General features: G+C 48.0%; 2 protein-coding genes across 2 annotated transcripts in view; one reads left to right on the forward strand and one right to left on the reverse strand.

Annotated features, from left to right (window-relative positions):
* Nucleotides 1-13457, reverse strand: part of LOC309564398 (uncharacterized protein) — a 73446-nt gene that overhangs the window by 32201 nt on the left and 27788 nt on the right. The window lies entirely within an intron of this gene.
* LOC309562656 (uncharacterized protein) lies at nt 3573-8821 on the forward strand. Its single transcript, XM_082266930.1, has 6 exons — nt 3573-3865; nt 4211-4342; nt 4429-4552; nt 4669-4952; nt 5091-5205; nt 7659-8821. The coding sequence occupies exons 1-6, from the start codon at nt 3689-3691 to the stop codon at nt 8711-8713; spliced, it is 1887 nt and encodes a 628-aa protein (XP_082123056.1). The 5' UTR covers nt 3573-3688; the 3' UTR covers nt 8714-8821.

Genomic DNA, 13457 nt, shown 5'->3' on the forward strand with positions numbered 1-13457 from the left:
GAATTGCGATTACTAACCAAAATCCCCACCACCCACCCTGGTGCGACTCCCCAAAGCTGAAGCATAGCTTCCAACATTCCTCCCAGCAGAAAATCCATCAGTTTGTTTTGAAACATCCGACACAGACATAACAGATAACGATTGTACAGATCCGGGATTGATCTGCACAATCGATAAATCTTTCCTCTGCTGAGCAGGGGGAGAAATGTCATTTCTATTTTTCCCAGCAATATTATCCCCTTCACCACCACCCACCACATTCATTGCTTTATGATTATTGTCATTTTTAATACTTGCTGGGATATTTGTTGTCTTCACAGCAGAATCCATAGTTGGTGCTGCACTGGTAAGAGTTTCAGCTGTCATCTTCTCTTCCACTGGGACAGGGTTTTCAGCTGTGGAAATGGAATTCTGTTCTAGCACAGCAGCAGGTAAAACACTGCAGGTAACTTCCATGGCTGCTTCCATTCCAAAAACAGCAGCATGCTGATCCCCTCCCCCACCAGCAATCAGCCCTGAAACACTGGGAAGCTCTGGTGAAAGTGAAACAGACTCCTTGGAGCTGGCAGCCATTTTGCTTTCAGAGGGACTACTGGTCTCAGCCAGACCAGCAAAATCCATGTCTGGGGTGTCAGATGCAGGTCCATCCACATTCACCTGATGGTCCGGGGATTTCACGGTCAGGGATTTTCCCTGCATGTCTGTACTGGTTGTGTTCACAGCAGAATCTCCAATAGATAGCTGGCAAAGCTCCTTCTCACCTGGGACACCATCCACAACAGCAGGTGGGGCAGACATGTTGGATGGCAGCATGGTATACTGGGATTTCTCCACCATTACTGGCTTTGCTGGTTTGTATCTCCTCTGCCCATCCACAGGGATTTCTGATGGATCATCAGTGAATGCAAACTTATCTGCTCTCAGGGGGGACTCCATCTCCTGGATAAATGTCAGGGATCCATGCCCACTCTCAACCCCCTGGCTGGTTGCCGCTGGCGATTCCCAGTTCTGGCATGGGGGGAGAGGTGCAGAGGCAGATGGAGCCTGGTCATCCATTAACTGAGGCTGCTGATCCACAGATGCTGATGCTTGGCTGGCAAATCTCCTCTCATTATCAAATTTTTCTTTAAACACTCCGCTTCTATCTTTCAACTTTTCCAGTAATAAAGATTGTTTCTTTACCTTATCTTCCAATTCCTGTAGCTCAGGCTTCATGGCTGTGCGATTTTTACTCCAGGCCTGGCAGTATTTGGCTCTGAAGGATTTATGTTCAGCCTTCAAAACTTTAAGCTTTTCTTCAGCTCTTCCAATCGCCCTAAAACGATTGATAACCTTCTGGCTGAAGACATCCGCATTCTCACCGGGGCCTGGACCCACAGACAGGTCCTCCACCTCCTCCTCACTAGGCCCCGTGTCATCAGGGGGATCCCTCCCAGGGCCTCCCCCAGGATCAGGCATTGTTCCTGGGCCAAGCTAGCAAGCAAGGCCCAGGCTTGAAAAGGGCTGGTTCTCTGAGAGAGCTCTTTGGGTGTGTCCTCCTCCTTCTTCCCACTGACCCCCAATGTAAGGGACATTCTTCCCACTGACCACCAATGTAAGGAACATTCTTCCCACTGACCACCAATGTAAGGGACATTCTTCCCACTGACCACCAATGTAAGGAACATTCTTCCCACTGATCACCAATGTAAGGGACATTCTTCCCACTGATCACCAATGTATGGAACATTCTTCCCACTGACCACCAATGTAAGGAGCATTCTTCCCACTGACCACCAATGTAAGGGACATTCTTCCCACTGACCACCAATGTAAGGAACATTCTTCCCACTGATCACCAATGTAAGGAACATTCTTCCCACTGACCACCAATGTAAGGGACATTCTTCCCACTGACCACCAATGTAAGGAACATTCTTCCCTCTGACCACCAATGTAAGGAACATTCTTCCCACTGATCACCAATGTAAGGGACATTCTTCCCACTGACCACCAATGTAAGGAGCATTCTTCCCACTGATCTGATCACCAATATAAGGAACATTCTTCCCACTGACCACCAATGTAAGGGACATTCTTCCCACTGATCACCAATGTAAGGGACATTCTATGTATCAACTAGATCCCCCATTGTGGCAATTAAAGGGCAGAGAGCATATGGGTGCCACCCTACGGTATAAGAAACCTACATCTCCACCAAGTACGGCCAACTCAATGATAGGAGACACCACTTATATGTTCTGAAATAGAGAGGGAAAGCTCTGACCACCCCCCCCCCCTCAAAATGTTACTGAACCCCAACCTGACACCCCACCCATGACCTCTCCCATCACTGTCACCACCAGATCCTCTCCTCTCCCCCCACTCACCAGACATTTCCCTTCTTCTTTCCACAACCGGAAGCCCCCAACCCCTCTCCCACAGACCACTTCTGCCTTGTGCGTTCCAACTTGCCCCAAACCAAGATGGCCGCCCCGCCACCGGAAGTCGCTTTACATGCGATAAACAGCGCGCAGGACCCCAGCTACCCTCAGAATCAGGGAGTGAAAAGAAAACATTATCACCTCGACACGCTCTGCGGACTCCTTTCCAACTCCGACATTTCCATCTGAGAGTTCCACTGCCAGAATCCAACATGGCCGCCGCGTCACCAGCTATTCCCATAGAAACAGCTGCAGTAGCTCAAAGTCACCATAAGGGGGGTACTCGGTCAGAACCCCGCAATTGTTTCCTGCAACATTGCGAGTGAGAGCGAGAGCCGCTGGTGGAACGCACAACCAGGAAGTGTCTCATACAATTCACAACCAGGAAGTATGTGGTGGAACGCACAACCAGGAAGTATGTGGTGAAACGCACAACCAGGAAGTGTCTCATACAATTCACAACCAGGAAGTATCTTATACAATTCACAACCAGGAAGTGTCTGGTGAAACGCACAGCCAGGAAGTGCCCTTGCAAGCCACAAGCTAGAAGTAGCTTCCAGGGTGAAAGGTGAATTGGCCGGAAGTAGAAGAAAGACATTGCTGGAACTGGCAGGAGGAGGTATTTATATGAATTTTTGGCCATATTCTGTTTCTTTAGCACTCATCTCCATCCTCTTCACCTATTCCTGTATATTTGCAGCACAGATACAGAACAACAGAGGGATAGAACCATGTCCAGCCCCCTCTGTGTGACTTGTAGTCCTCATCGATCGATTTATCTATTATTGCTTTCTATAGATGAGCGTAATAGGCGAATACAATAAATATAATCAGATACGGAAGGGATAGTTAAGCTCCGTATGTACCTGGAACTGAAAAACGAGAACGCTGGTGACATTATTACGACTATTGCTATTATTACTGTTATTGGGGATCAGTGATGTCAGGCCGTGCCGCAATATAAAAGTCAGTGGTGGGCGGTGTCAACGGTTCTGTAGGGCGTTACACTTCCCATGTACCGAAACACAGATGAGTCACATGACCTATCATGTACAGGAAATATGGCTCTGCAGGGGAGGGTTTTGTTACTCAGATGCCCCACCCTATCAGTGTAATCCCAGCCCAGTTACTTGCTTTTGCTCGTTTTCCTGAAAAGAACAGTAAGTCCTGCCCATAATAGGTCCTCTGAGGAAGGATTCTTCTTCTTGTTCAGTCCCGTCCATCACTCATGTCCCAATGGCAGCCTACTGACCAAAGAGTGTAGAATGGAGCAGTCAGGGGATATTCAGAAGACATTACCCTCATGGTGTCATTCATTTCTAGTTTTATATCCATCCACAGAGAGAACCACCACCTCCATGAGGATGGCCAAGGACCCGAGTCATATCACCGAAAGGATACTAGACCTCACCCTACAGATCATCTATCAACTGACCGGAGAGGTGAGGAGGATTCTGTGAGGTCACATGACATCACTCTTATCTCTATTATTAAAACACAGAGCTGACCAGAGAGGTGAGGAGGATTCTGGGAGGTCACATGACCTCACTCTTATCTCTAATAATAAAACACAGACCTGACCGGAGAGGTGAGGAGGATTCTGGGAGGTCACATGACATCACTCTTATCTCTATTAATAAAACACAGACCTGACCGGAGAGGTGAGGAGGATTCTGGGAGGTCACATGACATCACTCTTATCTCTATTAATAAAACACAGAGCTGACCGGAGAGGTGAGGAGGATTCTGGGAGGTCACATGACATAATTGTTTCTGTTTTGATACAGAGTTTTCCTCCAGTAAAGTCTAATGACTATGTGACCATCACAGTGCCTCTTCCTTACTTACCGAAGCCTGAAATAAACACCAAAAAGATCTTAGAAGTCACCCAGAAGATCATTGATCTGCTGACAGGAGAGGTGAGCGGTGCCGGGAATTCTGGGACATTATCCAGTAACAGACAAGGGATGTGTCTGGATGGTGACTGTATCATTGTGTGTGTCAGGTTCCTATAAGGTGTCAGGATGTCACTGTCTATTTCTCCATGGAGGAGTGGGAGTATATAGAAGGACACAAGGATCTCTACAAGGACGTCATGATGGAGAATCAGCCGCCCCTCACATCACCGGGTAAGAGGAGACTTTATTGTAAAGGAGAGAGCAGTACGGAGGGTCCACCTAGATCTCCCATCATCTGATAAACACATAGAAACAATGTATTCAGTCAGTGTGTGTGTTTCCTACAGATGGATCCAGTAATGGGAACCCACCAGAGAGATGTCCCCGTCCTCTGTATTCCTGGGATTCCACACAGGAAGATCACACCATCTCACCTACGGTTAGAGAAGAGATAAAGGAGGAGGAGGATGAGGTTGATGTCATAGAGGAGTTTTCAAAAGGACACCAAGACCCCTTCAAGGAGGTCATCATTGAACCATTTAGTGACACAAACCCACCAGAGAGATGTCCACATCCTCTTTATTCCCGGGATTCCACAAAAGAAGATAACACCATCCCTCTCCATGATCAGGTAGGTGGCGTTGAAGCTATCACCAAATCCTAAAGGGTCTGCACATTGTGTGATCTGTATTGATGATCTACTGATATTATAAACTCTATATAATCCAGGATTCCTGAATCTGATCTGATGACATTCCTATTCTTCTAGGACGGAATTCTGATTGATATTAAAGTCGAAGATAGCCACATCGAAGATGAGACATATTCACTAAGTGGTTGGCCACCTAAACGGAGGGAGGAAGTTTCCCCAGAGTCGCAGAAAGGTGAGCAATAGACATTAAATACGGAAAATATTCCCACGTCCCCCTTTTTTAGTCTGTATCACTTCCGACCCTCCTCTGCCATGGCAGAACAAATTCAGTTTCACTTTCGTATTTTTGGTCAACATTATCTGCTGCTAAGTAGTCTTTGTTGTAGGGCCCCTGGTACTGCAAGGGCTAAATGCTTGTGAAGTCTAGGGGTAAAAGAATAAGCAGTAATACTTACCCTATTCCTTGCCCTGACTCTCTGATCTTCTCTCCCTTATCATCCTTGTGTACAATGCAGAACTACTAGTCCTGCATTGTGTGTGAAGACGCCAGAGAGCAACCATTGGTGGACCACCTAAAGCCTCGTACACGCGCGTCGAAAATTGGCAGGGAATTTTCGGCCAACGTCCGATTTGCCGATTGTCGGCTTGTTAGTATGATGCTTCCGACAACCAACTCCGACTTTTCGGCCGAAAAAAAATCTGGTGTGCAGGCTATAAAATTTTCGTTGGCCGTCAACATAACGGCCGATTTTCGTGCAGTCAGTACAGATTTCGACAGGGAAAAATCTTATGAGCAAGTCTGGGCATGCTCAGTGAAGAAAAAACACAAAGAAAGCAAACTAACACATGACATCACTTCTGAAGTAGAATTTTGTTGGGCGAGAAAATTCGTGTGCAGTCTAGGCACATTCCAACCAACAAACACCACTCTGGACAAAAGATGGACGATCGGTCGGCCGATAATCGTTGCGTGTGTACGGGGCTTTAGAGAAAAGTTTTTTAGGGGACCAGGAGGTCAAAGCCCGCTGGAGCAAAGAATTAGGTAAGTAACACAACCTGTGCCTCTAACCCCAGACTTTAACCTTTGCAGTGCAGTGGGCCTCACTGCAAGGGTATTTCTTTTAAATTCAGGTCCAGCTTTAAGCAATATCTGATGCCAGCGTGAGAAGCTAGAGCCATATCAGGTGCCACATGGAGATCTGTGAGCCATATCAGGTGATCTAAAGGAATTGTGGGTCATATCAGGTGCCACGTGGATAACTTTGAACCACATCAGATGCCACCTAATGAATTGTAGGCCATATTAGGTGCCGAATGGACATTTGTAGGCCATATCAGGTGCCACATGGTCAAGTGCAGGCCATATTAACCACTTAAGCCCCGGAAGATTTTACCCCCTTCCTGATCAGGGCCTATTTTGCGATTCGGCACTGCGTGACTTTAACGGACAATTGCGCGGTCGTGCGACGCTGTACCTAAACTAATTTGACGTCCTTTTTTTTCCCACAAACGGAGCTTTCTTTTGGTGGTATTTGATCACCTGTGCGATTTTTTTTTTTGATCATGCGCTATAAACAAAAAAAGAGCGACAATTTTGCAAAAATAACAATATTTTTCACATTTTTTTATATGAAATTCCCCAAAAAAAATGTAAAAATCAAAATTTTTTAACAAGCGTCTTGAGAAAGGAGCCGAGTACGCATGCTCCGAAACGCGTTGCGTCATTTCCGGTAGCCTGCGTTCCTTTGCGGCTTCCGGCGAAACCAGCTCCTCGGACCTACTTCCTATGACGTCACTTCCGGGCTGGTGGACGGCCGGACAGTGCGACTAGAAGTGCTCCTATATGGACTGACTTGAACTTTAATGTAAGTAACTACTTGTTTTCGTGTGCAATAAAACTCTTTGGCTTAATACAGTGGCGCCTGCTTTTCCTCTCACATGGTCAACTGTAGGCTATATCAAGTGCCACATGGACAACTGTGAGCCATGTCAGGTGCTTCTTGGACAACTGTGGTTCCTATCAGGTGTTGCATGGACAACTGTAGGCCATATCAGGTGCCACATAGACAACTATGAGCCATGTCAGGTGCTTATTGGAAAACTATAGGTCTTATCAGGTGCCACATGGACAATTTTTGGTCCATATCAGGTACCACATGAACAATTGTGAGTCATATGAGGTGCTGCATAAAGAAATGTGGGTCATATCATGTACCACATGGATAACTGTGAGCCATTTCAGTTGCCACTTAAGGAACTATGGGTTATATCAGGTGCCACATGGACAACTGTAAACCGTAGCAGGTGCCACATGGGCAACTGTGGGCCATATCAGATGCCACATGTATAGCTGTGAGCCATGTCAGGTGCCTCACGGACAACTGTAGATCTTATCAGGTGCCACAGGGACTTCTCTGAGCCATGTCAGGCACCACAAAGATAACTCTGAGCCATATCAGGTACCTCATGGACACTGATAAACTGGCTTTTAGGCCATCAAGTTTCTGACCTTTCTAGGGTTGCATGAATGACCCGTCTCGGGTGCCAACAATATTGTCCACTTAACTTTCTCTTTCAGTTCTGAGGCGTAGTTGCCCCTTGGGCATTTCTGGAGGGCACCCCAGAGTTATTAGTATCAAAGGTGTTCTCTACAGCTTTGTGTAATTATTCCTTCGCTTCCAACAGGTGTCACAGTCAGGGAAGTGTTCTCAGAGGATCTTCTGGATTTATTCCCGAAATATGACGCAGAAGCTCAGACCATCATTCGAGATTCTCCGGCAGAAAACCTGGCGACCCCAGATATCCAAGAAGGACTTTCATATATATTACCTAACCCGTGCTATGCTGAGGAACCTTATCGCCCAGACACAGACAGGCGTAATGGAACCCACCAAAGCGTTAAGAAATTTTTTTGTCCTGAGTGCGGTAAAGGTTTTTCACAGAATTCGGCTCTTAAAATACACCGTAAACGTCACGCGGCGGAGAAGCCGTTTTCATGTCCTGACTGCCAAAATAGTTTTAGATACGAGTCGGAGCTTGTTATGCATCACAGAATTCACGTAGCGGAAAAACAGTTTCCCTGCACAGATTGCGGGAAATGCTTTATGTGGGAATCGGAGCTTGTTATGCATCAGAGTACTCATTCCATGGAGAAGCCTTATACGTGTGGCGAGTGCGGGAAATGCTTTGCAGATAAGCGCGGCCTTCACCGCCATTATAAAAGCCACTCAGACGCCAAACCACATTCCTGCTCAGTGTGTGGCAAGAGTTACACGTGGAAGTCGGAGCTCGTTCAGCATCAGAGAGTCCACACAGGGGAGAAGCCCTTCTCGTGTCTAGAGTGCGGGAAGAGTTTCTCTTGGAAGACCGTGCTTCTGAAACACCAGAAGGTGCACACTGGCAGGAAGTCGCTCTCGTGTCCGGAATGTGGGGAGTGTTTCACGTGGAAGTCTGATCTCGACAAGCACCAGAGGAAGGCCCATACTGGAGAACGCACCCTCTCCTGCGAAGAATGTGGGAAACGGTACACAAGCCGCTCTCACCTGCTCGACCATCAGAGGACTCACACGGGGGAAAAGCCTTTCTCGTGCCCCCAGTGCGGGAGGCGATTTACTTCAATCGCCCAGCTGAACAAACATCGGAGGAATCAGTCCTGCTCAGAATCCAGCAAGTGCTTCACAGAGGAAGGAAAGCTGGCGAGACGTCAGAGGGTCAACGAAATGGCGTTTCCTTGGCACTAAGGTGGAAATGAAATAGGACTGGAAAACTGTGGTCGAGAAAGGCGAGTCCACGTGGTGCTCATCTGTAAATCGGCCAATTTGTCACTTCGCTGGGAAAGAATCAGATACAGATAATGCTAAACAATTTCAGATGAATTAGAAAGTTGTCTATTTATCATTTAGATGTGTCATCCAGGAGCTAAACATGTAATAAAATTTTACCCAAATTCTGACCTAGTCCTTGCCTATAATTTGTCTGTAGTAGTCTCCAACATTTGCCCTTCCTTCCTTCCCTTCCCTTCCCTTCCCTTCCCTTCCCTTCCCTTCCCTTCCCTTCCCTTCTTCCCTCCCCTTCCCTTCCTTCTTCCCTCCCCTTCCCTTCCTTCTTCCCTCCCCTTCCCTTCCTTCTTCCCTCTCAATATATACACTGCTCTAAGAAATTAAAGGAACACTTTTAATCAGAGTATAGCATCAAGTCAATTCATCTCCTGGGTTATTGATCTGGTCAGTTAAGTAGCAGAGGGGGGTTGTTAATCAGTTTCCGCTGCTTTGGTGTTAATGATATTAACCGCTTTACCACCGGAGGATTTTGCTGTCTTACGTCTGGGCCACTTTTTGCGATTCGGCACTGTGCAACTTTAACTGACAATTGCGCGGTCGTGCAACACCGTACCCAAACTAAATTTACGTCCTTTTTTCCCACAAACAGAGCTTTCTTTTGGTGGTATTTGATCACCTTTGCGATTTTTACTTTTTGCGCTATAAACAAAAAAAGCGACAATTTTGAAAAAATAACAATATTTTTCACATTTTTTATATGAAATTCCCCCCCCCAAAAAATGTAAAAATCAAAATTTTTTATCATTTTAGGCCAATTTGTTTTCTGTTACAAATTTTTGGTAAAAAAAATCGCAATAAGCGTATCTTGATTGGTTTGCGCAAAAGTTATTGCGTTTACTAACTAAGGGAAAGATTTCTGTCATTTTTAGTGTTGTTTTTTTTTTTTTAACGAGTAATGGCGGCGATCTGCAATTTTTTTTTTTTTTTTTGCAGGACTGCGACATTGCGGCGGACAGATCGGACCCTTGACTGACATTTTTGACACTTTGGGGGTACCAGTGACATTACTACAGTAATCAGTGCTATACATATGCACTGTTACTGTAAAAATGACACTGGCAGGTAAGGGGTTAATTTTATTGGAGAGGGAGGGGTTAATGTATGCCTGGTGCTTACTGACGTGTGTGGGGGGAGGTGACTGAGTGACACAGGGACAGATCGCAGGTTCAGCTATGCTGAACCCTGCAATCTGACACTGCCTGTCACTTAGGAGATCCGCCTGCTCTGTTTACACAAGCGGGCGGATCTCCAGACTCGATTCCCCGACGATCGGGGAAGAGCAGCGGGAGCGAGCCTCCGGCGGCGCGCGCGCCGCTGAGCAGGGGGAGTGTCTGCCGACGTAGGTCTACGTCGTCAGACCTACAAGAGCCACTTTGCCGCAGTAGATCTCTAGTGAGCAGCGGTAAAGTGGTTAACAGGCGCACTAGATGGGATAAAATTAGACGACCTCCAAAACAGGAATGGTTTTACAGGTGGAGGCCACTGACTTTTTTTTCCCTATTCATTTTTTTTGACTGTTTTTCACTAGTTTTGCATTTGGCTAGGGTCAGTGTCACTACTGGTAGCATGAGGCCATACATGGACCCTATAGAGGTAGCACAGGCAGTCTAACTCCTCCTGGATGGCACATCAATATGCCGGGTGCAGATGAGAGTGGCATTGTTACGCAAGTGACGGCAGGGTGTGAGATTGCTTGGTCTTTGGTCACGAGGTGGATGAGAAGGCCAGGGGTCTTATACCCGCCACTGTCACAGGAACCCCTCATATTGGGCACAGCAAATGTACAGATCTGGGAACCCAGCACAGGTATGGTGGGAACCCCTCATAATGGACAAAGCAGGTGCACAGACCTTGCAACTCAGCACAGGGATGGTGGGAACCCCTCATAATGCGCACAGCAGGTGCACAGACCTGAGAACTCAGTACAGGGATGGTGGGAACCCCTCAAAATGGGCACAGCAGGTGTACAGACCTGGGAACGCAGCACAGGGATGGTGGGAACCATTCATATTGGGCAAACCCTTTTATGGCCAATTACTTGGCCATAAAGGGATGGTGGGAACCCCTCATATTGGGCACAGCAGGTGTACAGACCTGGGAACTCAGCACAGGGATGGTGGGAACCCCTCATAATGGGCACAGCAGGTGTGCAGACCTGGGAACCCAGCACAGGTATGGTGGGAACCCCTCATAATGGGCAAAGCAGGAGCACAGACCCAAGAACTCAGTACAGGGATGGTGGGAACCACTCAAAATGGGCAAAGCAGGTGCACAGACCCGAGAAGTCAGTACAGGGACAGTGGAAACTCCTCATAATGGGCATAGCAGGTGTGCAGACCTGAGAACTCAATACAGGGATGGTGGAAACCCCTCATAATGGGCAAAGCAGGTGCACAGACTCGAGAACTCAGTACAGGGACGGTGGGAACTCCTCATAATGGGCATAGCAGGTGTGCAGACCTGAGAACTTAGTACAGGGATGGTGGAAACCCCTCCTAATGGTTACGGAAGGTGTAAAGACCTGGGAACTCAGCACAGGGATGGTGGGAACCCCTCAAAAAGAGCACAGCAGGTGTACAGACCTGGGAACTCAGCAAAGGTATAGTGGGAACCTCTCATTATGAACGCAGCGAGTGTACAGACCCATGAACTCAGCACAGGGATGGTGGTAACCCCTCATAATGGGCACAGCAGGTGTACAGACCCGTGAACTCAGCACAGGGATGGTGGGAGCTCCTTATAATGAGCACAGCAGGTGTACAGACCCGGGAACTCAGCACAGGGATGGTGAGAACCCCTCAAAATGGGCACAACAAATCTACAGAACAAGGAACTCAGCACAGGGATGGTGGGAACCCCTCATAATGGGCACAGCAGGTGTACAGACCCGGGAACTCAGCACAGGGATGGTGGGAACCTCTCATATTGGGCAAACCCTTTTATGGCCAATTACTTGCATATAAGCCATTAAAATCGGCATTTCTCTTACGTCCTCCGACAGTCGCTGCCACCTCTAAGTCATCACTGTTGGGTATTGACTTCCGCTCCGTAGGAGTAGCTAGGCATATAGACTGAGTCAAAAGACAAAAGGCATTAGCATATACACACCCATGGGGGCTGTCCCATCTGGTCAATACCCCCCTGCATGACCATTCCCAACTCAGTTTTAATCTGCCTAGCCGACGTTGTTCATCTGGCGGTGGCGCCTCCGTGGCAGCTGCCCATGCGGGAAGATCTCCTGTCTCAGGGTCCGATCTTCCATCCTTCTTTACAGTCGCTGGCTTTAACGGCCTGGCTGTTGAGACCCAGGTCCTGAGGGACAGGGGTCTCTCCTCTGAGGTCATCCCTACTCTTGTCAAGGCCAGGAAGACCTCCTCTGGAAAGATCTATTACCGCACCTGGAAGGCTTACTTCGCCTGGTGCGAGTCCAGGGGGTTCTCCCCTCGCTCGTACTCGGTGTCGAGAGTGTTGGCCTTTCTCCAGGTGGGAGTGGACCAGCGCCTGGCGCTGGCCACGATCAAGGGCCAGGTGTCCGCCCTGGCTATTCTTTTCCAACGCCCTGTGGCGTCTCATTCTCTGGTTCGCACCTTCATTCAAGGTGTGAGACATTTGGCTCCTCCCAGGAAGGAGCCCTTACCTCCTTGGGACTTGAACTTAGTTCTGTCCGTATTACAGCGTGCTCCCTTTGAAAACATCCGGGAGATATCGTTGCCTCTGCTGTCTAAGAAGGTTGCCTTTTTGGTGGCGATTACTTCGTCTCGCAGAGTGTCGGAACTGGCAGCGTTATCTTGTCGTTCTCCATACTTGGTGATTCACCGGGATAAGGTGGTTTTGCGTCCGCAGCCCTCCTTTCTTCCTAAGGTGGTCTCTGATCAGGGCGATCAGGGTTTACCTGTCGGCCACGGAATCCTTTCGTAAAATGGATTCCCTCTTTGTCCTTCCTGAGGGATCTCGGAAGGGCATGGCTGCATCTGCAGCGACTATCGCCAAATGGATCAGACAGACCATTGAACAGGCTTACGCTTTGAAGGAACGGGTTCCACCCTTCCCTGTTAAGGCGCACTCTACCAGATCTGTGAGTACGTCCTGGGCCTGTTGGCATAGGGCCTCGGTGGCCCTGGTGTGCAAGGCTGCGACTTGGTCGTCGGTGCACACTTTTTCAAAATTCTACAAAGTAGACGTTCTGGCATCAGCTGATGCCTCCTTTGGCCGCAAAGTTCTCAGTGCGGCTGTGCCATGATGGACCCCTGTGTTTTTTTCTGGGTCCCTGGCTGTTGGCATTTGCTTTCCTGGGCTGTTGCTCCTGTTGAGCATTGTTTGTTTCTGTTGCCCAGTTGGTTTTCTTACGGTTCATATAAGATTCCTTTCTCTGATGTGGGTACTGCGTTGCCTTTTCTACGGTTGCGTCTCCCACCCCTCATGTCTATACTGCTTTGGGACATCCCAACAGTGATGACTTAGAGGTGGCGGCGACTGTCGGAGGACGTAAGAGAAAACTGAATTTTTGTAAAACCTTACCTGTAAAATTCCTTTCTCTGAGTCCTCCGACAGTCGCCGCCCCCGTCCCTCTTTTGGGGTTCTTATTACCTACTGCTATGCTACAAAACTGAGTTGGGAGTGGTCATGCAGGGGGGTATTGACTAGA

Source organism: Pelophylax lessonae (assembly GCF_965119305.1).
Source record: "Pelophylax lessonae genome assembly, chromosome: 9".
Taxonomy (NCBI): Eukaryota; Metazoa; Chordata; class Amphibia; order Anura; family Ranidae; genus Pelophylax; species Pelophylax lessonae.

Coding starts and splice junctions, on each gene's coding strand:
- LOC309562656 (XM_082266930.1), top strand. CDS start 3,689: ATGGAGCAGTCAGGGGATATTCAGAAGACATTACCCTCATGGTGTCAT. Junction 3,866..4,210: donor TCTATCAACTGACCGGAGAG/GTGAGGAGGATT, acceptor GTTTTGATACAG/AGTTTTCCTCCAGTAAAGTC. Junction 4,553..4,668: donor GCCGCCCCTCACATCACCGG/GTAAGAGGAGAC, acceptor TGTTTCCTACAG/ATGGATCCAGTAATGGGAAC.